The sequence below is a fragment of the Cryptomeria japonica genome, chromosome 3, assembly GCF_030272615.1.
Source record: "Cryptomeria japonica chromosome 3, Sugi_1.0, whole genome shotgun sequence".
Classification (NCBI taxonomy): domain Eukaryota; kingdom Viridiplantae; phylum Streptophyta; class Pinopsida; order Cupressales; family Cupressaceae; genus Cryptomeria; species Cryptomeria japonica.
Window position 1 is genome coordinate 94,285,586 of NC_081407.1, and position 25,901 is coordinate 94,311,486.

A 25,901-nucleotide genomic window follows, 5' to 3' on the forward strand; every position below is an offset into this window, starting at 1 on the left:
ATTGGTGTCATCCTGATCAAATAGTCACTTGCCGATGTGCAACAATCTTATGTGTGGTCCCTACTAGTTGTATAATCAAATAATGTTGCCTTGCTATTTGTCCACATGTCCACTCTACACCCCTTGTTTAATGCTCCCACTTGTCAAAGTATGACCCATGTTTCAAATGCCTACATCAGATCCTTGTCGTGTCCCTAAGCATGAATCAATTGCAGGTCCCTTTTGCTTAAGACTTCCTGAATAAAATTATCACTTGCCAATATGCAACAGCTCTATGTAGAATCACATGCTAACTCCACCATGGCACAATAATAAATATAATGGTCACTTGTTGAAAGCAGAAAGATTCTAGATTCCAGTGCTTAAAATCTCCCACTTCTAGGTATGGCCAACAACAAAGAAAAGTTGAAACTAGCAAAAAATTATGTGGCAGCTTCCTATTGCATCACACAGGGCCCCCACATCAGCAAGTGCCATAGAAAGCTAATTTCCTACTTGCCCAAGTGAAAAGCAACCATAGATCTTCCCATAAAAATCAATCAATGGCCCAATCTAAAAAAAAAATTATAGAAGTTAACCAAAATCAAAGCAAGTGCAGTTAAAGGAATGTCTTCCCAGCATGCAAGCTATCTTCCTCATTATGGATATTCAATGAAGCCCTAAGAATACAAAGCAACTGTAGTTCTTCCCACAACAAATCAATCAACGGACCAATCTATAAAAAATGCAAAGAAGACAACCAAAATTGAAGTGTAATTAAAGGCCTATCTTCCCAACATGCGAGCTATTTGCTCCATTATGGAGCATCCAATGAAGCCCTATGCATACAATTTAGGCTAGTATACATCACTAAAACATGCATGCAAGCTAATAGGTGTATAAGAATTTAAGCCCAATGAAAATCAATTGAAAACACTCCTGAGATATCGAATATGTAACTGCTACCATTATTCTAGTATTTCTGGCATGATATAGCCTATTATTGTAAATTGGGTAAGATTGTGCATGTCTTTTCAGTGCATTCCTTTAATGTTGTCTTCATTGTAAAAATATAATTGATGGTTAAATTTGCAAGTTGTCATTCAAGAAAAATTTAGCCACCTCGGACCAAGTCACCTACCTCTTCTATTGTGGGACATTTGTTTGGCTCTTTAGAGGATATCCCAACGTTGTCTACAATCTTTACACAATTGTTGACCCTCGCCTCTCAAGAGCTTTTGGATGAGAATGTGGAAGCTACATCATCCGTAGCTCTTTCTACTAGTGAAGTACCTGGTGTTGCCCTCGCGGTTGTCCCTATTTGAGCTTGTCCTCCCTCCCCATATGATCAAGATTGGGAGGACGATGATTTGATGGTGGGTGACTACTAGGACGATACCCTTCTTGTCTTGTAGATTAGAGTGTGCCTATTTGTGTTCCCTCATGCTTGTTTTATATGTTTTGTGCCCCCCTAAAGGACCCAAATTACTCAGTAGGTACTTGAAAACAGGAGGTGATAATTGTCTTTATATGTTTGTGCTCTCATGGAGGACCCAAGTCACTCTGTAGGTGCTTGGAAACAGGAGATTATCTATTGTGACCTTCCTCTATTTGAAACTTATCCTTCTTTCTGTTGTATCTTGATTTTCAATATTCGGGGACGATGCAAAGTGTTAGGGGTAATTAGGCTCTCTTCCATGTTGACCAAAATTTTTATTTTATCTTTGTCTTCATGTGCTTTCTTCAAATCTAAAAACTTCAAGAGCATGATGAGTAACTCATATGCAACCATATGCATAATTTAAACTTACTACTGTGAGTTCTTCTAACACCGAACTACCGGATCCCCTATCTCTTTTGTTGATGTTCTGGGTATCATGTGTCATTTGTTGCAAAGGTGGCATTCCACGAAAACATCTCGCTATGTTGAAGTGACACAGCACCTCTTCTTCTTAGAATGACATGCATATAATGCATACCATTCTAAGGGGGGGCTATCATATCTATGCATTAGCATCATATATCTATTTATCTATGATCTTGCTGCCTTTGTGGGGGCCAAACCCCTATCAAATTTATCGTTAATCACCCTATCGTATGGCCATCTAGCATAACAAAACTTGCTACCTATACCGGTGCCATCTTTTATCTCAATGATCACTATCTTGCCATCTCTATGTCTAATCATATTGTTTTCATATCAAAATTTTTGTTTTTCTGTCTAACATGTTTGTTTGCAGCTAACATGTTTATGATGAAATAGCCTAGCAACATCTCACAAAAATTCAAGCCTCTTCCCTGGGGGCAACTCCGCATGTGAAATATCCCCTTACTTTGTTTTCAATTATTTCCAGTTACAAACACGACAAGCACCCATTAGGGTTAGAAAATGATAATCAAAACACTGCTGAAAGTAACCCTTCCACTTTTTGATCACCAAGAGCCTAGTGTGGGAAGGTGAGAGCATACGGTGACAAGGGGATCGTTAGCTTCAATAATCAACTGGAAATTACAATGCTGGGTGGCAAGCCAGCCCCTTCCGCTTATCCAGCGGGTGACAGAGATTTCAACAGCAGTATGGCGGTATGACCAGCCAATTACAAAATCCAAGAAACTGAAATAAACAACAATCACTCAACCACTTGTTGAGTGGGAGGACTAAAAATGAAAATTACAATCTACTCAACCGCTTATTCAGCGGGAGGACAGTATTAGAATAAGATAAGATAGGCAGCAAAGCCAGCCTCTTCCACTTATTCAGTGGGTCAAGTGTTACAATCCAAAAAGAAATAGTTGTTAGTACTATTAATCAGCTTTACAATATATAGCATGAGATTTTAGAATAACATCATTGTCCATTGCTGCAAATGATAAGAAATGCACTCCACAACCACCAAAGACTAATCACTCCAAAAAACACACTTCTCACTATCAATCTTCAAAATCTGATATGCAAACAGCAAGCTAGAAATACGCAGACTAGCAACTACAAAACTCACAAAAATGCTCACAACTTTGCCCACCCTCAACGGAATGACCCCAAATCAAATGCAAATGAAAGCTAGGAGATAGGCAATTAAGCTATAACTAACAAAACACAACAAACCCAAAACTATTTTGCACACATCCCAAGGCAGCTTCAGCATGGTACAGCTAGGGTAGAAATTCGATTTGCATTATAAAATTAATGACTCCAAGATATGCACTAAAAACTTACAGGAATGATTGCCTAGAGCATAGAGAAATAACAAGCCAATACCTTGAACCGGCAGATGACCACGCAGAGACTTATGAGCAAAACACACCTACAACACACTGAAAACCAGCAACCTGGAACTCACACCCAGCACTCCAAAATCAAAAAACTTCAAACACAAACATCGCAATGAATTCCATCTATTCTCCTGAGTGAAGAACAATCCCACAGTCTCAACTAGTCGCTATCTTTCAAGCGAGAAGCGAAGCATTCAATCTAAGAGGTAAGCATTCCTCGAAGCATTTAAATGGCATTTCGGCAGCACTTCCTTATAATATTCATGGATACCCCAAAAAGAGAGCCCAAGGCCTTTATTTATAATCTTCTCCCCAAATCGAACTTCCTTTCCCTTCAAAATGGGATTAAACATTGACATTCAAATTTCTTTTAATTTGCCTTCATTTCATTTCATTCCATCTTCCCAAATCGCCCAAGTGCATAGATGAGTTGTTTAGTCCTTAAGGTGAGGTTGGTAAACTCACGAATAAAACAGAGATATCCCACACGTACCAACAATTCATGTAACAGTACATTAATATATATCAAAGCATGAATAACAATAATAGAACAACTATGACAAAATAATGATATCTTTATTGAATTCTCAAAATATGTCAGTACAATACCATCCTTGCCCAGGTTCCTGTTGGACACAATGTATCACTGAGAGGGGGGTGAATCAGTCATTTAAACTCTTTTTCTTTAACAGAGAGATACCGGTAAAGTAAAGGACAAGCTAAATGCTAACCGGTAACTTAAACAATGCAAGTAGAGTGTGTGAAAGGACTAGCTAAAACATTAACATCACACATGAACAAGAATACATCACACAACACCAGATATATACGAGGAAAACCCAATGTGGGAAAAAACCTCAGTGAGAATAGCTGCTGGAGATCTTCTGCTCCAATCCAGCCTCACAATGAAACTCTGATTACAATATTTAGGGCACCACCCCAAGGAGCACCAACCCCTGATTTATGAGCACCAACTCAAAGGAGCACCAACCCCTGCACAATTTATAGGCTACAACCTAAAGGAGCTACAACCCCTGCACTAAGCTACAACTTAGTGAAAACAATATAAGACTCAAATATACAAATGAAATCACTGTTGCAAATGAAGTTTTGCTACCTTACAATATTCTCCTCTATCGGTTTCAGCTTTACCGCTCTGTATTCTCTCCACCCACTCTGCAACTTGACTTTGCTGATCACTTTTCTCAATCCCCTCTCACAATATTTTCCCTCTCAACTCACACTCGATCACTCTTAATCAAGCACAGCTTCTGCCGAATTGTCACTTATGTGTTCAATGCACTCTCCACCGGTTGTTCCTTATACTAGTTTACTCTGCTTCTCCTTATCGGTCAATGCTTCGCTCATAAACACTTCAAGTGTTTATCTCTTCGGCTCTCAGACAACAATTTTACACTTGTCTTCACTCTGCAGCAGCAGCAATCACAGTCTCAAGTCACCATATTTAAACTTGAGCTTTCCCACCAAGAATCAATTCAAACTTGGGGCAGTTAGGGTTTCCTTTACCCGACAAAATCTGCATGAGATCCAATCCAGTCTGTCTTGGATCGATCACCTGTACTCGAGGAATGCATCTATACACATTTTCCATTATCCAATGCATACTTGCTAAAGATAGCAATCTCGTACATGATTTTCTTCCTTGAAGTCTGTCGACTCATAAAAAGCTCAGCTGTTTCCTTCTCGATATCTTCTTGCAATCTGATTTCTTTGCTTCGATCCAGGTGCCAACTACTCCCTGATCTTCCTCTCTTATTCTTTCTTCCTCGAGCCGCATCAGTCAGTTACAATCCCGTGATTTTTGGTTGTTTCATTAATGTCGACTAGCTGTTTCAACAACCATGTCGATGGAGGCTTCACCGACCTTTGCATGTTTGCCACCTCAACTCCACATGGCATCACAACGGGCAATCACTCAACTCACTGACACACAGTCGATTCATACTTGAACATTCAGCAAACACACACCGGTACATGCCTTTACCAGTGAGACCTTCTCCTCCTGTTAACAGGTAGTTCACACTACACCGGTAGCACATCTTCACCTCCGGTGATTTGTGGTTACTTTAACATTCTGCCTCTTCATAAACAGGCAGCCAAACTCCAAACTAGTTTAAGCTCTACCGGTTATCACTCAACATGCCAACACACACATGCATCTCACCTCATACTAGTGAAGTCACTGATAGTCTCAATAACTACTTGTCTTCCACCAAACCAGTTTGACAAGTCTTCATGTTAATCTTCTCAATACCTTATTTGTCTTTCACCATATCGGTACAGTCTCCTTCATACCGGATAACATACCTCTGCCGGTAGCCTGCCTGCAATAGCGGTTGACATCAATGACAACTCAATGCCAACAGTTCCATCCATACCATATATAGACTCGACGGTTGGCCAAGTTGCCAACCGTCACTAACTACCAACTACCCCACAGGAACCTTTCAGCGACTCGAGCATAACCAAACATAAACACTCGACCCCACTATAAACTAACATGTGTTATTGACCCCTAACATCAGCCCCCCCAAAAAAGTAGTCATCTTCCAGACGACCAAGACAACAGGAGTTGTAATAACAAACAAAAGACTAAGACTGAGAAGGGGGAGGAGGCGTCCCTGTGGTGATCGAAGAAGAAGGTTGTTGCCCTATGTGGAGTCTGAGGTTCTTCTCTGCTATCAACTGTCGTTCTCGTGCCTTCTTGACCATGTGAGCAGCCTCCAATAGTTTTTGGTCCTTCTGCTCCATCTGTAGAGTAAGCTTAGCCACTTGTGTTGCCAATACTTGTACCTCCTTCTGCATGCTGCAACGAGCCTCATAAGTAGTCACCTTCGTTTCTAGCTCAATCCTCAGGATCTTCTCCACTGCGACTAACTTCGCACGCTTCTCCCCTTCCTTCTCTAGTTTTGCTGCATACAGCCATTAGGTCTGCTGCTCTATCTGACTTTGTCGCATCTGCAGGTAGACATCCCGGAAAGATCCTTCCATACTGCTCAAGGTGGCGCCCAAGGTGCCCACTCCCTCCACCAGTTGCATGTGCGTCCATTCTTGTACCATCTCCAGTGTACTCCTATCTGGCCACCCCTACTGCTCAAAGTGGCGTGCAAACTCGTCCGCACATCCGAAAGTCATGAAGTGGCACAGCTTCTCAGCGTCAATGGAGTTGTCAGCATCCATCTGCCCAATCAACTATGCCATTCTGCGTGCTATATCTGAAATCCCCTGTAGCTCCCCAAAGAACCGCTGGAGCGAGCCTACTGGATTGCTAGGGTCTAGCGGAGTGAGGTGAAGACCTGCCAGTAGTCCTCCGGACCCGCTCTCCTCAACATCAATGATCTTCGGGCCATGTCCACCACTTCCAGTTGCTCTATTATGCTCCTCAACAGACATCCTCTCATCTTGATCTGTGATAGGGGTGGTCCTATGTTGTGTCTGGCTCCGTCCAACTGCCATGGCGTGAGGTGAAGGCGAGGTGGGAGGGTGAGGTGTGAGTGCAAACTACCCTAGCCACCCATCCAGAGATGCATCTATATCCTTGTCCGTCAGTGTCTCTAGTATCGTCAACTCCTCCAGACCATCTCCTGTCATCGGTACATCCCCCGACTCATCTCTCCCTGCTGGTACCTGGCATACTAGTATCCGTCGTGCCAGTATCCGACGTATTAGTACCAGTCGTACCAATACCGATCTCCTATACGACTGCTTCTTCTTCCTCTGGTACGGCCGTCTCCTGAACCATTCCATCCGGACTATGTTGTACGGCCTCCTCTGCCACTGTACGGTCTGCCATTCTCCCGCCACCTAGGTCACTACCCGTACGTTCTGCCATTCTACTAGTACGCTCTACGACTGGTACAACTTGTGACTCGAGTACAGCCAGACTGATTTGCGGCAGTGACACCCGTCGTTGTGCCAGTGGTTCTCCATCAATCCTTCGGAACAGCACCCCTACTGGTCTTACATCCCCTACGGGGCTGGCCACTGAAGTGCTTCCTATGGTACAAAGTGTGTTGAAGAGGACAATTTGGGGGGTGTAAATTTCACCCACGTGCTTTTCCACTATGCTCGCAGCCCTCCATGTTGCTCTTCCTCCTCCTCCCCTTCCTATTGCTGTGATTCCACTTCCCCTTCATCCTCTCCTGCCGTGTGTGGTGCCATACAGAATCCCTCATCTCCACTCTCCTGCTCCTCAGTTTCGTCGGCCTCCTCTGAATCCTCAGTACTGCTGTCCTCTTCAACTTCAACGGACACGTCCAGCTTCCTCCTCTTTGTCGGCTACGTGGTGTCACCAAGAGTGCCCAGATGGGCATAATAGTACATGGACGGCTTATTGGATTCCACCCTTCCGCGCAATTCGAAAGTACCCCACATTTCTAGCGGTACTTGCAGGCGTACGGCATCTAGGAATAGGCTGATGGCATGGTGGCACATGTAAAATGTCTTGTGTTCCAACTTGAGGAAATCATGGATCCTCTCAGCTAAAAGCTGCCCCTAGTTGTAGACTTTGTCGCACTTAATGCCATTCATCAACCCTATCATCCAGATGGCTATATTGGATGCACGGTTGGCCCCTGTGAGCCGACTTTTTACCAAGTCCATCAGCATTCTCCATTCTCCTGGTGCGATAAAAGCATGCTTCAATCCCCAACTATCAGACCAGGCGCTCTTCCACTGTTCTTTTGTCAGGTCATCTCTGCTTACCAAGTCCAGCAGCCACTTCTTTTTCTCCTTGGTGAGCTTCTTGGTCGGTTTCACTACAAATGCTCCCTTCTCGAGTATACCAAATACCCTCCTGAAGTCTTCCGCCTTGAAGGAAACCCATACCGTACAGCCCTGGAACTGGATGATGGAAGCCCTTTCCTAGCGGTTGTTTCCAGAGACCATGGTCCGCAACACCGGCTCAAAATCCTTGATGTTGAATGTCAGCATCTGAATGGCATGGTCTACCTGTGCTTTCCTGAGGGAGTCCTTTATCACATGGTCGGGAGGGGTTTCCTCCCACCAAGTACAGCATTCGTTACCAGTCACGCTCTCGAAGGCTACATTCTCGGCAGTGATTCCCTCCGGATCCTTTTGCACTTTTGGCCTAATTTTGGCCTTCTTGTTGCTGCTGGCTGGGTTTGTAGCGGTCATGGTTGCACTGTAACTGCTTTGCCCTGTTTTCCTGTTTTTGTCCAATCCTTGACCGTTATAATAACGGTCTGCAAGTGTGCCACGCCAATTTGTACAAACCATCGTGCCTACTATTGCTTGTACGATGTACGGATAGGTTCGTATGCCTCCCTCCTCTGACCGACAGCCTCTTCAATTTTTGTGAGCTTTGCACATAACACCGTACGAATGGAATTCCAAACACCTCAGCAAGGTAGGCAATGATGGCACCCTTAGAAGTCTTGATCATTCGGGAGCGAGGATCATAACATCGTGCACACTCCAGGATAAGCTCACTGCACTGTATGGATTGGGGAGATCCAGCGGCCTGATAAATGTCACTCTTCATGATGTTCACATAGGCTGGGAAAGGGATCTGGCTTCCAATTCCGAACACACGTTGTCGCATTTGGTTCATGTTCAGGAAATGCATGTTCGTGTCTGTAATCTCCTTCCATCTGGATGACATCTTGGATTCTGGATAGAATCCAATCTCAACTATCTTCAGTTGTTCTCTCATTTCCTTGAGTTCGGACTTCGACATTGCTCTTATGCGAAGCTAGAAGTTAGAACTTAGGAAAATATAATATTCTTGACAAAATTCCTGATTTCTTAATGATTTAGACTAGTTTGGGTATGGAAATTAGGAAAATAATCCACACTCTTGATAGATTTCAACAATTGAAAGCAAAAATGTGACAAGGTTAGGGCATGAAACCCTCATTAAGTTCATTAAAATCAATAGTTTTTAGCCCAAAGTCTGAAAACACCTCCTTATACTTAGAAATTATGTTCAAATTAGAATGCAAAGGAATATACTAGATCAACAATGACTAAGGAAAGGTGTGAAAGGTTGTGTTTTCACACAAAACTAAGTCTGAAGACACCTTCCGAAGTCAACAATGGCTGCCAGCAAATCTGAAGACAACCTGCAACTTCACAAATTAATCTCTAAAAACATGTTGCAATCACCCAAAATGTGCACAAACTTGATGAAAACCAACCTCAATGATGAAAGCAATCATATCCAGGAATGTAAGTATGGCTGGTAGAAATAAAGTTTTTAAAGACAAGTATGAAAATTAATTGTTTCAGACTTACCAGCACTTTGCAAAGTAGCGAAAATCCCTAAAAATGATCAAAAAATGACTAACGAATGAGTTCCAAACAAAATCGTCCAAGTGGGTAGGTGGCTGGAAATAAAAATTTATGAGGACAGCCCCCCTACAATGGAATTTCAGATCTATAACAGCCTTCAAATGGTCTGAAAATTGACTGAAAATCACTCCAATCTGCCCTTGAGACAAAATCGCCTAAGGCACAAATGAGTTGGGGACACAATGTAGGTCTGAAAATCGATTTGTTCCAGCCAGCTATGGAGTCACATAAGTCTGAAAAATGGTATGCTTCAGGTCTGAAAACAAAATATCAGCAAGTCACAACAATGGCGGCATCACCCAAGGAAGAAAATCACCAAAAATGGAGGGTAAAACCTCTCAAACATGAAATTGCCCTCTTCCAAAAAGTTGCCACCTCTCTTAGGAAAATCGAAATCTGAAAATCTGCAACTTCACTCTCCAATGGCAGCCAATAAAAAACACTGTGGGCTGGGAAATGAAGAAAAATAACAATAAAATCAACCTTCAACCCAATGTATCACTTGGACACTTCACCAAAAATCGCCAGCTGAAGGAAAAATCGCCCTTGCAAGCATACACTTGGAAAATATAATGATATAATAATGCTGGGATCTCTCCTTTTAAACTTGCTTTCACCATCAACTTTCACCACACAAGCAATGTGGGATAAAAAACTTGTTCTTATACTTGCCTCGCAAAAATCGATTTGCTTCTAGAAGGTTAAAAACTGAAAATCATTAAATGCTTATTGCAAATCATTTATTAATTGTTTTTATTTTTTAAATAATCGTTGCTTTTCACTAAAAACAATTAAATGAGGCTCATTTATTAAAATATTTCAAAATTTAAATCAAAAATGGCCAATGGGGGAAAATCAATTTCACTTGGGATAAAAATCCCAATAAAAATCATTAAAACACCCCCTTAAGGGAAAATCGATCCAAGTAGGGAAAAAATCCCTATCAAAATTCATCAATGTGCACAAAATTGGGTCCAAGGGAAAATTGATTTGAGTCTGGAATGAAAATTCCAACTAAAACTTCGTCACTTAGCACAAAAATGTCCCTAGTGGAAAATCGACCCTCGTTTGGACATTCATCCGGACACAAAATTATCAAAATAACACTCAGTGGAAAATCGCCTAGGGTTTGGAATGAATATCTGCACAAAAATCCACAAAATCTTGTCACAAAAGGGCCTAGTGGAAAATAGATCCAGGTATGGAGTCATCAGAAACATCATCCGCAACCTTATCCATACTCCCAATGGAAAATCGAAGGTAGTCAGGATAAAATCCCAACACTTGGTCAAAATTAAAGCATCTTGGGGAAAATCGACCCTAGTATGGATTCTCAATGGTGGAAAAATGGGGCATGTTTGGATTTCAGGGGAAATCCATGTCCAGTCTGGATTTTGAGTGGGGGAAAATCATGGGTAGTCAGGAATATGAGGGGAAAAGCACCTCTAGTGTGGAATTTTGACCTTTTTGTTGATTTAAAGCTAAGTCAGATCCCTTGGGTGGGCCGACCTAGTCAACCGAATTACTAATGGGCCTCTGGCCTTAGCAATTCGCCTTTGTATTGGGCCCTATTTGAGCGCGTAAAGTAAATTCCTATAATTGTAACATGTAAAGGACTTCATGTAATGTGTGGCCCTAATTGGGCATATGGGTTAATGTAACTTGTAATTCAATAGGTCAGGACCTATTGAATGTGTAACTTGTAACTTGGGGCAAGACCTATGTAATTTGCAATTTAAATTATGTAACTTGGCGCCAATATCTCCAAGGCCGACCTAGATCTTCAAGTTTTTGAAGGCATATAAAAGGGGAGCGACTTGAGGCCACAAAGATATTCATTCATGCGATCATCTTCTGCTATATGCGAGTTCTGATCTGCACTTCAAAAGTCAACGAATTCACCCTAGAAGACAGCGAATTCTTCCTAGAGGACAGCGAAGTCATTGTCATGCATGGTGAACCTGATTTCATGTGACATGTTGGGTTTCTAGGCAAGCGAATCAACCTCAAGTCGAGCGAATCTCTCCTCATGCTAGGCGAACATGTCTGAGTGGAATATGTTTGCCTAAATCTGCTCCTACAGACTGTGAACATGAACTAGGGTCTGCTCTTTATCATTCTAGAAATTCATTAAATTCAGATCAGAACTTAAGTCTCAGATAAGTCTGCTCCTATTCTGCCCTAGCTGGGTGAACTTGTAACTGGTTATTTTCTGCTCCTAATATAATCAGATCTGAGATCTTAGTTGCTGGGTTTTTCCTCCAAGAGGGAGGTTTTCCCAAGGTATCATCGTGTTATGTGTTCACTTTACTTTGCATTCTTATTTTATGTTAATTACTGCTAATCTGATTGTTAAAACTAACACTTTTAACCCTTAGAATATGGATTTTCATCTGGAAAATGATGATTTTTCCACTCAAAAATCACTAGGCAACTTCAAAACTCATCTAGACTTAGGCGAATTCACCAGAATTTTGAACGAAAAATAAGGAATCCTATTGGGATAAAGTGCAAAATCAACTGGATAACTTCCTAGGAGCGAGAAAACAACTCCAAAAGGTCTTGAAATACCTTAGCACTTTAAAATCACCGACGTGGACATTCAAAAACACGTTAACGCTCAAAAGGTCTACACTAAGACAAAATTAGGTTCATTTAAAATCTCAACTTTACGTGCTTGATACTATAACTTCAAAAAAAAACCTAAACGACAATAGGCATGACCAAAATTTCGAGACTCGGGCATGGGAAACTCAAAATTGCCCACTAAGCTGCCAAAACCCTAACCTAACCAACGCAAAAAGCAGGAAAAGAGGGGGTCCCCGTTTGCAATGGGGTGATGTGTGAAAAGGTCACAACAGGACCAAAGAGAACAAACCCAGAAAAAACCAAAAAGATTGGTGGCATGCAAGAACATACTATAAATAGCAACTATCGACAAAAACCTGCTGAAAATGAAAACTAAGCTCACCAAGAATAAAAGAACACTCCCTACAAAACTGAAAACCTCCAAGAAACCCAAAAACTAGCCAACACTAGTCAAACAAGAAGGCATAAAAATGGAGACATTACAGAATAGGCTTACAGAACATCATGGGACTTATTGGAAACGGGGATGTGAACTTTGGAGATCACTAATAATGAACTCTAGCGGAATGCAAACAAATTGTTTTGTGTTAGGTTTCTAATATTTTATGATTTACCAATTTGTCTAGCCTTCTCTCAAATTTTGGTTCCAAATCTGATTCAGTTCCAATTTCCAAGTCAGTGTGTCAACCTTGCCAAACGCAGGATGAATTCATGTCTGGCTCCCATGCCTGGCCCTAATCAACTAGACATCATCTCCGAATGGTAAGATGCAAGCCCTATATGACTTTAGAAGAGTATGTACCTTTCAGCCATTCCTCCCAAGAGCCCAAAAGGTCGTTTCAATTAGTAGAAAATTCAGAATTTTTTGCTCTCAGCAGCATAATTTGAATATGCTACAGGACTATTTTACTATAGTTTCCAATTTTCTCTTAGCAACACTTTCTTACTAAAAATTGGCTGCCCTAACACACAGGACTACTGGATGGTAAATATTTTCTTTCAAATCAAAAGAAAACACCATCATTCGATAAGTGGACAGAACTGAGGTGGAGTCATACTACTCACTTACCAGTTTTACCATGTAAGTTGGTAAGTTGGCCTTGTCTATAAATTCCTTTAACAACATCACAGAAAGAACAAGAATCGTGAAAATTGAGAGTTCCAAGCCATAAGCACAGGTTTCAGATTCTAAAAGGCTCTTTCAAACCTAGGAATGTGTGAAACTAATCCCAAAACTGGCATATACTAAGCTTAATTGTGCATTACCGTGTATTTACATTGATGGCGGGATAAATGTTAAAGGTTAATTTAACAAAATAAATAACAATAACAGCAGGAAAAAAATTCCTATTCCAAATTCAATGGGATGTGTAGAAAGCGCAATCAGTTTGAAACACATTACTGAAACGCTCAATCTTAACTGCGTCTTTTGCCTTATAACTGGTTAAGATCATAAAGCAACCCATTTACCAAAAACCCAACACAAATAAATAAATAAACTACCTGTGTCAAAGATTTAGTGTTATCCACAGCAACTGCATCTGTGCCGTCAAAATCTCCTCTATAATCAGCCCTATCCAAATGAAACGGAATCTTCTTTTCCCCCTCTAAAAAAGACCCGCGTTTAGTCGCTCCTTGATCGAACTGCCAAGCATCTCCAATTTTATTATTGCCTAATGTTACAGAGCTGCTTCCTCTTTTTGTAGAATTGGGTTCGTTCTTCTGCAAGTTTTGGAAGAAATTGGACATGTGAGTATGCACGCAGCGTGAAAAAAATTCTAAGTTATGTAAGACTTGTTCCATAGGATTTTTTGCCATGTCGATCAGGCATGAATGAGCTTCCTTCTGATGCTCAATTGTGTAGTGAAAGAATACCAGAGATGAAAGAACTGGACGTTAAAGAATTGAAGATATATTGATAACTTTCGCAATCACGGTGACAAAGAACGGTTTTTAAAAGAATGCAAGAGCGGAAAAATAATGCCTGTTGTATTAGCACAAAATTCGGTATCCAAATTTCAAAGAAATCCTTGGAAATATATATAAATAAACTTGTAGTCTTGAAAGAGAATTTAAATTCTTGAAATCATTTCTAATAAGATTAGGTGGGGTAGTTTCACATTATAACAAGTCTTGCGTAAACTCAAAAATAAATCGTCTAATATAGTGGACTGTAAAAAAAAAACAATTTATCTATTTTCATATATTGAATTTAGTTTTTTAAATTTTTGTTTTTCAAATTCAATTTTTTTTTACTTTCCAATAATTGAATGTAATTAGTAATGATAATAGTACATTTCTTAATTAATTTATTAAAATTTAAATTTTATGGGAGAGCAATAAATAAAAGATGAGATAGGAATCATGTCTAAGGCTAGGGTCCCATGGAGGGGGGCTGAAAGAACACAAATGAACCACTGAGAGGGGGTGAATCAGTGGTAACAAAAAAATTGAACTTTCTAAATAATTAAAACATTAATAACAAAGATCAAGATAATCTAAGCAAAGATATTAAGTATATTTTCACACACAAGGTGAACACATAACACAAGAGATACGAGGAAAACCCTTAAGGGGGAAAAACCTCGATGAGAAATGTTGCTAGAGTCTACTACTCTTTGCCAGCCTCACAATGTAAAATCTTTTAATTATAATATTTATGGGCACCAACCCCTGATTTGAGCACCCACTCAGATGATTACAATAAAAGTAAAGTTACAGCTACAAATTGAGTACCTTGTTACAAGTGATGTTTTATAACTCACAGTGTTTTCTACACTTGAGATTGACTTGTTTTTTCTTAGCTCGCAATCTCTATTCTCTGCTCTCTGGCCTCTACCATCAATATTTGGTCTCTACCTTTTGTCCTCTACTTATCTTTGTGCAATGCTCTTTGATCTCTGCTCTGTTTAGTCATCTTTCTCTACCCCACTCTGTGTTGATTACCTTCTTTATTCTCTGCCTCAACTCTCAACTCTCTGGTCTTTGCTCTTTTCTCTCCACTTCTGTTCTCTTCTCTCTCTACTTCACTTAGTGAGTAAAACCTACTGTATTTTTTCAGACTTGTATACTTCTTTTTAGTTCTTTACACACTCTATATAGCCTTTTGTTCTTCATACTATCTCTCTTTTCTTTTATGCACTCCTATATTTAGCACATACACACTCTTCTCTTTTTCTCCTCTCTTCTAACACTCTACACATCAACTTTTGATCATCCCCCACTTTTTTTTGTGTCACTTACCAACTTTCCCACCAGGAGCTGAATTGAATGCACATCATGGCATACAGGCTGAGTTGATCATCTACATCTTTCTTTCAGACAGATAGTTCCCATCATTAAATGCATCCTCTCCATCTTTAGATTATTCTCTCTGTTCAGATTACTATTCTTAGTAATCGTCACCTCCTCATAGATCTGATATCTTATTTTCCTAAAGATTGTAGATCTTCTCGAGCCTCACAATCAATCTTCTACCCATTCTACAATTGTAAGCATTAATTGCATCCACCTTCTCAGCTTCAATCTTTGCGATCAGATTCAATCAGACAACTAATCACCGTTTTCAATGTGTCCACATAACTCTTCTCTGTCAACAATTTAAATCTCATATATCGACAGATGGAATTAGACTTGCTTTGTACATGCCACATCCTTGAGATCTCCTTCGTCATCAAGTCACCCTTGGTCAATGTCCACATGGGCCACATTTATGTCAACATTCAAATTTCCTTCTATCGCAATACTGTAGACAACAAGGTAGTCATTTTATGCTAACTCATAGGGTTGCGATAGCCTTTTTATCCTTACCGCTATACCGCAAATGACATGGTCAATGTAGAGAGTTGACTTGTGGAACTGCGATAACATCTTCTTATCCCTACCATACTATCGTCGAAGACTTGGCGGTCACATTATGTTGACTCGCGGTACTACGGTAACCTTTTACCTCTCTATCACAGAAGCCTGGGCGAGGTGGGGTCCACCCTTGCAAGGTGGTGATAACCATTTTTCTTTCGCCATTATACCACGGAGGAGTTGAGCAAGTCCACGCTTGCGGTATGGCGATAACCATTTTTTACCGCAGTATGGTAGCACCCTTGGCGGCAATAAGTTTTCAATTGCAATACAACAATAACCATGATAGCTTCCTATTGAATCACAAAAGGCTTAATAGTGACAGTGCTATGGCTTGCAGGATTGTGATGAGCATAGTGTGCAAAAAAATAGTGCGGTAGACAATTCAACCTCCCACACATCTACCTATGTCATTATGCCATCTTTATTTGTGCCAATACTTCTCTCGCTGCATGTTCAACCTGATCAACTTTGCATCTATGTAAGTTGGCATCAATGACAATATAATGCCAACAATATCCCCCCTTGACATTGATGTCAATCATGCTTTCCATGCTTTTCAACTCCCCCTTTGACAACAATGATAAAGAGCGAGTCAACACAATGCGGTAAACAATTCAACGTCCCAAGCATCTGCCTATGTCATTATGTCATCTTTATCTATATCAATACTTCTCCCCCTACATGTTCAACCTAATCAACTCTGCATCTGTGTATGTTGACATCAATAACAATATAATGCCAACAATATTCCCCTTTGGCATTGATGTCAACCATGCTTTCCATGTTTTTCTTCTCTCCTTTGACAACAATGGCAAAGAGCAAGTCAACTACTCTTTTCCTTCTCCCCTTCCATTTTTTTTAGCTGGAAACACACATAATTCCCCCTTTGACAATAACTTTGTAAATAAGTCTATGTCCATTACACAAGAATCACTCTTATTTACTCCCCCTGTTCAGTGCACATCTGCAACACTAGTTATTAATTTGCTAACCCGTCAGAGAAACGGTCTCCCCCTGAGAACCATAACTCCTATGCTCCATCTCCCTTGGAGTATAAACCAATTCAGAAATGTGTAATTTGATGCTATGAGCTCCCCCTGAACCATAGACCTTAAAGTGGATTTAAGTGTTGAAGGAGAGAGGAACAACACTCATCAGTCTCAGATATTCAAAGGTGTCCTTAGGTAGTGGCTTAGTGAAGATATTTGCTATTTTTTCACATGTGCTCACGTAGTCCAGCTTCACTTCCTTTTCTGCAACTTTTTCCCTCTAGAAATAATACTTAATGGCTATGTGTTTTGTTCTTGAGTGCATGACTGGGTTTTTGGAAATATTTATTGCACTGGAATTATCACACATAATAGAAATGGGGTCTAAATATTCTACCTGGATATCCTTGAGTGTTTGCTTCATCCAGAGAACTTGTGAACAACATGTAGCAATAGTTATGTACTCAACCTCAGCTGTGGATAAAGAAATTGATTCTTGTTTCTTGTTGTGCCATGAAACTAATCTGTCCCAAGGAAGAAAGCTCCACCACTAGTGCTCTTCTTGTCATCCACACAACCAGCCCAATCTGCATCTATGTAGGTTTTCAAACTAAAGTCATCATTCATTGGATACCACAAACCATAATTAAGTGTACCCTACAAATATCTAAATATCCTTCTCACAACTTTTACATAAGGTAGCTTTGGGGCAGCTTGAAATTTGGCTACCATGCATACATCTTGGACAATGTCTGGTCTAGAGGTAGTTAGATACAATAAGCTTCCAATCATTGATCTATATATGGTCTAATCAACATCTAGTGACTCATCATTTTTACTTAGTTTATATCTAGTCACCATGGGAGTACCAACAAGCTTGCAGTCTTCCATTTGGAACCTTTTCAACATGTCTTTGGCATACTTGGTTTGTGAAATGAATATACCTTTGCTTAATTGAGATATTTGCAAACCAAGGAAGTGGGATAACTCTCCTAATAATGACATTTCAAATTCTGATTGCATTTGATCAACAAATTATTTCCACAAATTGTTTTTATTTCTAGCAAAGATAATATCATCTACATATACAACAACCATAATCATGAGATTACCTTATGTTTTAATATACAGGTTACTATCAACACACTCCGATGCAAAGCCCTACCCTCACACCTAAGGACAAGCCCAAACAAGGTTATACTTCTGACCCCTCAAGTGATCACAATGGTCCTGCAAGGAAGGACTCCACACCTTAGATGAGTCTACTCACAAGTTCACTAGGCTTGGGCCTACTCAAGATGAGTAAATGCCTCAACACCTAACCTACACCATCCTATGACACCCTGCTCCTAAGGGGTTAGGATTTGGTTCATTTATGGCCTTTAGAAACTATTCCAAACATTAGTTTTGGGATTAGACCCCAATTCCTTATATCTCCTTTAGAAACCTACCCCCTAGGCTTGTAGCCCTATTTGGCGATAAAATAGATCTTAACTCCAAAATGTTCCACACACCAATACAAAAAAATTACAATTTCAAACACCCTTTTGGAATTTGTACTGATCCCCAAATTTGCTTGACCAGTTCTGCAATTACAAGGTTTGATCCCTTTAGAGACCAAGAGACCTAATAGGGGCAATTAGGCCTATTCTACAAAGCAACTACCAATCAATGAATCCAATCTGGAAAAAAAACTCTATTTACATGTGGGGGATGGTGAGTAACCTTTAATTCTAGGGTTTCATGCCTGGAATCCACCACTATGACATTTTATGATGATTGTCCTAAATCTTGTCCTAGGTAGTCACATACAGATGCCTACCTATTTTTGCTCCTTTCTCCACACAACCAAGTTTCCCTTGTAACAAACCATAAAAAATCTAAATCAGAGAGGCTTATCCTGCATCCCTCAAAAGTAAGAGTCTTCTAATGGACTAGAATGCAAGATAAGACCATGCTTGTCCAAAACCCTCAAATTTCGGGTTACAGTCAGAAGAATGGAGGGTTCTCACTACTCCGGAATAATTAGGACCATATACCACCACCAAAACAAATCTATTTCACCCCTCTATATATTCCATGGATGGTGTGATTCAAATCAATCCATACAGGCACATGCAACTTCTGCAAACTCAGAATTTCTGAGAAAATTGCAGTATTTTGTATTTTATTGCTTCACAAACTCCAATTACAACAACAACAACCTTGGGGATCATGTCCACAAGGCTTATAAAACTCTCCAATGGTTTCCCACCTAATTTTGAGTAGGTTGGAGCCATGGAAAGGCTTCCCCCAACCGTATTTCAAAAAGTTGCACTTTTGCACTCAAAAGTTGCATTTTTCAAATTTTGCAATTTTGCAATTTTGCACAAAATGTTGTCAAACTTGCTAAGGTTGGAATCCACATACATGGATCAACCAAACACTCATAAAACATTTCTAAAACCTATAAAATACAAAAATAAACCATCTACTACCCCTATTGACCACATTGTCCCAATTGGCTTATCAAATTGCCTAATTGGTGACATGGGCCTACATGGTGGGGTTTATTACATACATAAGACACACTAAGACACTCGAATGATCCTAGTATTCATCCTTAGGGTCCCAATTTGAGTGTTGATGACACCATAATCCCCGGGAGAAGAGATCTCAAGCCCACTTGAGATCAGAGTTTGTAAATCTGCCCCATGGTTGGAAATTTGTTCATCTGTCATCCAAACTGCCTCAAAGTCTGGTTTGTCCTACCAAGCCACCAATTACTCAATATACTCCTTGTTCCTTGTCTTCTTAGTGACTCTAGTGTCTAACGCTTTTCTCATCTTAAGTGATTCATGCCTTGGAATGTCATTGTCTATTGCAACCTGCATAGGTTCCTCCCCTTCATTGTCACTACCTTTGAAAAGTGTAAGATCACACACATTAAAAATGGGTGATAATCCAAGATTAGGAGGAAGTTGGATCTCATAGGCATTTTGTCCACATTTCTTCAATATCTGGCATGGTCCAATATTCCTCTGCATGAGCTTGGTGTATTTGTCTTTTGGGAGTCTCTCTTTCTTCAAATGTACCCATACCAAATCCCCAACACTAAACTGTACATCTCTCTTTTTCTTATTATCATGAGCCTTATACTTCACTGCAGACTGTTGGAGATGAGACTTGACTTGCTCATGCACCTCTTTGATGGTTGATGCAAAAGCTTCACCATCTACACTAATGGGCTCTTCCTTGGGTAAATCCCTTAACTCCAATACTCCCCTTGGGTGGATGCCACATATAATCTAGAAAGGAGACTTCCCTGTGCTCCTATTGATGGTAGGTTTCCCAATGACCTATTGACAACTTCAGTTTGCCCATCCGTTTGAGGATGGTAGGCTAATGAGAAAGCTAGGTTAGTTCCCAACTTCTTCCAAAGGGTCCTCCAAAAGTGACCTATGAACTTTACATCTCTGTTTGAAATAATGTTTAGGGGCAATCCATGTATCCATATTATCTCTTTGAAGAATAGGTCTGCAACATATGTTGCATCACAAGAAGTCTTACATGGCAAGAAATGAGCCATTTTACTAAACCTATCCACCACTACAAAGACATTGTCAAATCCCCTCCTTGTCCTAGGCAGACCCAACACAAAGTCCATACTTATGCTCTCCCATGGCCTAGAAGGTATGGGTAAAGGCTGATACAAACCTGCATTTGTGGACTTCCCCTTGGCTTTCTGACATATTACACATGTCTCCACAAACTTCCTTACATCTGCCTACAATTTAGGCCAGTAATAATGTCTCTTTACAAGATCTAGGGTCTTGTCAAGGCCAAAATGACCTTCCATAGCTCCACAATGCTTCTCCCTAATGATATTCAACTTCATGGAACACTTAGGAATACACAACTGCACTCCTTTGAACAACAATCCATCTTGTATCAAAAATTCAGAAAACTCAATATGATACCTCTCACCAAAGGTTTCACATACCTTGTATATCTCTCCAAATTATTCATCAGCATCATACATACTCTTTAGGGAATCAATACCAACACTCTCCATCTTGATTTGGTTGACAGTTAAGAATCTCCTGCTCAAATCATCTGCAACTTTGTTCTTGACTCCCTTCTTGTGTTTGAGAGTGAAGGTAAAGGCTTGTAGGGTCTCTACCCACTTCATGCGCCGGTGGTTTAGCTTCTCTTGGCTATTTATGAAACTGAGGGCCTGATTATCAGTAAAAAATATGAACTCCTTAGGCAATAAATATTGCCCCCACTTCTTCAAACACTATACTAGAGTATACATCTCCAATTCATAAGATGAGTATCTTTTCTTGGCATCATTTAGCTTTTCACTAAAAAAAGCAATAGGCCTTCCTTCCTGACTGAGTATTGCCCCAATAACCATGTGGCTTGCATCACATTCCACCTGAAATATCTTGTTGAAGTTTGGTAAGGCTAGGACTGGTTGTTCTGCAACCTTCTTCTTCAATGCTTCAAATGAATCATTTGCCTCTTTGGTCCAACTGAACCTGCACTTTTGTCCTCCCTTTATGGTGTCAAGCATGGGTGCACAAACATGAATAATTCCTCTTATGAACTTCCTATAAAAAGTTGCTAAACCATGGAAGCTTCGGACATCATTCATAGTCTTAGGTGTTGGCCAAGATAGTACAAGACTCACCTCGTGAGATTACAAAGCCCAAGTAGATGATCTCCTCCTACATGAACAAACACTTATCCAAATTGATCATTAGTTGCTCTTCATGTAACCTCTTGAGAACCATATCTATGTGTTTGAAGTGTTCTTCCCTTGTGTGACTAAAGATCAAGATATCATCTAGGTATACTATGACAAATTTGCCTATAAATTCCACCAAGACTTCATTCATCAACCTCATAAAAGTGCTAGGGGCATTGGACAACCCAAATGGCATAACTTTCCACTCATACAATCCCTCATTGGTTTTAAAAGATGTTTTGCATTCATCCCCTAGCCTTATTCTAATATGATGGTATCCACTTTTTAGATCCATTTTGGTGAAATACTTAGCACTCCCCAAGCAATCAAGTAAATCCTCTATCCTAGGGATTGGGAACCTATACCTTACAGTTATCTTGTGGATGGCCCTTGAGTCTGTACAAAGCCTCCAAGTGCCTTCTTTCTTGGATGCAAGGACAACAGGTACTGCACATGGGCTTAAGCTCTTGCCAATCAATCCTGATTCAAGCAACTCTTCAATCTACCTTGCCATTTTTGTATTCTAGTCCGGAGTGAGTTTGTAGGCTGCTTTGTTTGGGAGAGTAGATCTAGGGATCAAATCTATGCAATGACTGATGTCTCTCGATCTTGGCATTCCATCTGAGATGATGCCTTGATTTTTATCAAGCAATTGTTTGACTACAGGTTCTATGTGCTTTTTTCCTCCTTCTCTCCCTTCTGCAAACTGCTCCTTCCTTGTCACCTTGGGGCTAGGCATGAGGGCATAGCAAACTACACCTTTCTCTATAATCTCCTTCATGAACTGTTTACCTTCTACCATCAGCACCTTGGCATCCTTCCCTTTTGATTCCATCTCTTCCTCTATCAGAGGTAAGAGTTCTATCACCTTACCATCCTTGGTGATTGAGTAGGTGTTTCTCAACCCATCATGATGAGCTTTCAAGTCATACTACCATGGTCTCCCAAATAAGAGATGGCATGCATCCATCTTGGCTATAGCAAATATCAATCTATCCTTGTATGATCCAATCTAAAACTCCACCCAAGCCTAATCTTCTACCACTGCTTGATGACCATGGGTGAGCCATGAGACCTTGTAGGGGTAAGGATGAGGCAACTTTCTAAGTTTAAGCTTTTCTACCATTTCAAGTGATACAAAATTTTCAGTGGATCTGGAGTCTATCAAGACCTTGTATACCTTTCCTCCTGCCTTGCAAGTGGTTTTGAAAAGAGATTTCCTTTGTGTAGGCTCCTTGTCAGGTATCTTCATGGTGGTTACTGCTCTCCTCATCATCGAAGCCTCTCCTCTTTCAAGATAGCCATAGCTATTAGGAGCATTAACACTTTGATAAGTGTTTGCACTTGCCACACTTTGACAATCATATTCGTGCACCAAATTTCTTGTCCTTTCTCCCATGGATCTAGAAGCCTTCTCCGGACACCTATTGGCCATGTGCCCTTCTTGGTTGCAATTATAGCACCTAGGAGGTCCCCTACCTTGGGATATTCCTCTAGAGGGTGCTCTTCTACCCATAAAGATCCCTCTTGGATTGTAGCCCCCTCCTTGGTTATAACTGCTCTCTCCTCTATTACCTTCTTGGTTAGAGTCTCCCTGGTATCCAAAACCATTTCCTCTACCTCTAAAAGGGCCTCTTCCCCCTCTTTTCTATCTCCCTTTACCTCTTCCATTTTGTTCCTACCTTCTCTTCAACTTCTCCTCCACCTTGAGTGCCAATTGAAAGTACTTTTGGACTGTCTCCGGGGTGTGGAGATTCAAATCTTCTTGGATTGTAAATCTCAACCCATTGAGATATCTAGCCACCTTCTCATCTTCACTCTCTTTCACCATGGTTCTCATACACAACTTCATGAACTCCTTTCTATAGGAACTCACATCCATCTCCTTCTGCTTCAAATTTTGTCTCCTCCTATGCAATTGGATGTTGTAGTCCATTGGGACATAGGCTTCTTTCACCAAAGCCATCATATTCTTCCATGTAGCCACTCTTCTCTTTCCCTCTTTCACCCTCTCATCTTGGATGAAATTCCACCAAGTTAGTGCAGCCCCTTTCATTTTGGATTGAGCCATCTTCACCCTCTGGTGGTCTGGTATGTCTTTACTCTCAAAAAAATTGTCCAAGGACTCCATCCACTCCATCACTATATTAGGCTCCATCTTGCCTACAAATACTGGCAGATCCATCTTTACATCCATTTTTCTTCTCTCGATGGTCTTGAGGACACCCATTAGGGGTCTCTAGTCTGTAGGAACCTCTAGCTCTTCTTGCCTAGGGATCTCCTCTTCATCCCCTTCTTCTCCAGAGTCTCTCTCTCCCCTCTCCACTTTGTCCTTCAACTGGTCCATCTCATTTCTCAAGGCCTAATTCTTAGCCCTAATTGCTCTGCTCTTTGTCATCTACTTCTTCATTAGGACATTCAACTCAGCATTGGTCATTCTTGAAGGTGCCTCTTGGGATCCCTCTTCTTCTAACATCTTGTCTTCTCCTTCTATCCAAAGAACACTCCTATGCTCCGATACCACTTGATGCAGAGCCCTATTCACACACCTAAGGACAAGCCCAAACAAGTTTAGACTTTTGACCCCTCAAGTGATCACAAGGGTCCTACAAGGAAGGACTCCACACCTTAGATGAGTCTACTCACAAGTTCACTAGGCTTGGGCCTACTTAAGATGAGTAAATGCCTCAACACCTAACCTACACCATCCTATGACACCCTACTCCTAAGGGGTTGGGATTTGGTTCATTTATGGCCTTTAGAAACTATTCTAAGCATTGGTTTTGGGATTAGACCCCAATTCCTTATACCTCCTTTAGAAACCCACCCCCTAGGCTTGTAGCCCTATTTGGCGATAAAATGGATCTTAACTCCAAAATGTTCCACATATCCATACAAACAAATTACCATTTCAAACACCCTTTTGGAAGTTGTATTGATCCCCAAAGTGGCTTGACCAGGTCTGCAATTACAAGGTCTGATCCCTCTAGAGGCCAAGAGACCTAATAAGGGCAATTAGGTCTATTTTCCAAAGAAACTACCAATCAGTGAATCCAAACTGGAAAACCAACTCTATGTGAATGTGGGGGATGGTGATTAACCTTTAATTCTAGGGTTGCATTCCTGGAATCCAATGCTATGACATTTTATGACAATTGTCCTAAATCTTGTCCTAGGTAGTCACATAGAGATGCCTACCTAATTTTGCTGCTTTCTCCACACAACCAAGTTTCCCTTGTAACAAACCATGAAAATGCTAAAGTACATAGTATTTTCTTGCATCCCTCAAAAGGAAGAGTCTTCTAATGGACTATAATGCAAGATAAGGCCATGTTTGTCCAAAACCCTCTCCAAACCCTCAAATTTCGGGTTACAGTCAGAAGAATGGAGGGTTCTCACTACTTCGGAAAAATTAGGACCTTATACCACCACAAAATTTTTTTTATTTCACCCCTCTATCTACTCCATGGATGGTGTGGTTCAAATCAATCCGTACAGGCACGTGCAACTCCTGCAAACTCAGAATTTTTGGGAAAACTGCAATATTTTGTGTTTTATTGCTTCACAAACTCCAATTACAACAACAACAACCTTGGGAATCATGTCCATAAGGATTATACAACTCTCCAATGGTTTCCCACCTAATTTTGAGTAGGTTGGAGCCGTGGAAAGGCTTCCCCCAACCGTATTTCAAAAATTTGCACTTTTGCACTGAAAAGTTGCATTTTTCAAAAGTTGCAATTTTGCACAAAATGTTGTCAAACTTGATAAGGTTTGAATCCACATACATGGATCAACAAAACACTCATAAAACATTTCTAAAACCTAGAAAACACAAAAATAAACCATCTACTACCCCTATTGACCACATTGTCCCAATTGGCTTATCAAATTGCCTAATTGGTGACATGGGCCTACATGGTGGGGTTTAATGCATACATGAAACACAAGACACAATAAGACACTCTAATGATCCTAGTCTTCATCCCTAATGATCCTAGTCTTCATCCTTAGGGTCCTAATTTGAGTGTTGATGAGGTGCCCCTGCACCACACTCTTTCTTGAAGCCTTGTTGATGTAGATATTTGTCTAGCCTAGAATACCATGCTTTGGGTGCTTGCTACAAACCATACAATGCTTTCCTT

The 25,901-nt window shown here is 40.5% G+C and overlaps 1 protein-coding gene across 5 annotated transcripts in view; it reads right to left on the bottom strand.

The window, feature by feature from the left end:
• LOC131044072 (FAD-linked sulfhydryl oxidase ERV1) overlaps positions 1–14,193 on the bottom strand; it is a 178,479-nt gene extending 164,286 nt beyond the window's left edge. The window contains exon 1 of one of the 5 annotated variants that reach the window (XM_059218078.1): positions 13,678–14,193. In XM_059218078.1, the coding sequence (XP_059074061.1) occupies positions 13,678–13,992 (315 nt within the window). In that variant the 5' untranslated portion in view covers positions 13,993–14,193. The remainder of the gene's footprint in view (positions 1–13,677) is intronic. The other 4 variants (XM_059218077.1, XM_057977339.2, XM_057977338.2 and 1 more) reach the window with 4 other exon arrangements.
• Between the last annotated feature and the right edge of the window lie 11,708 nt (positions 14,194–25,901).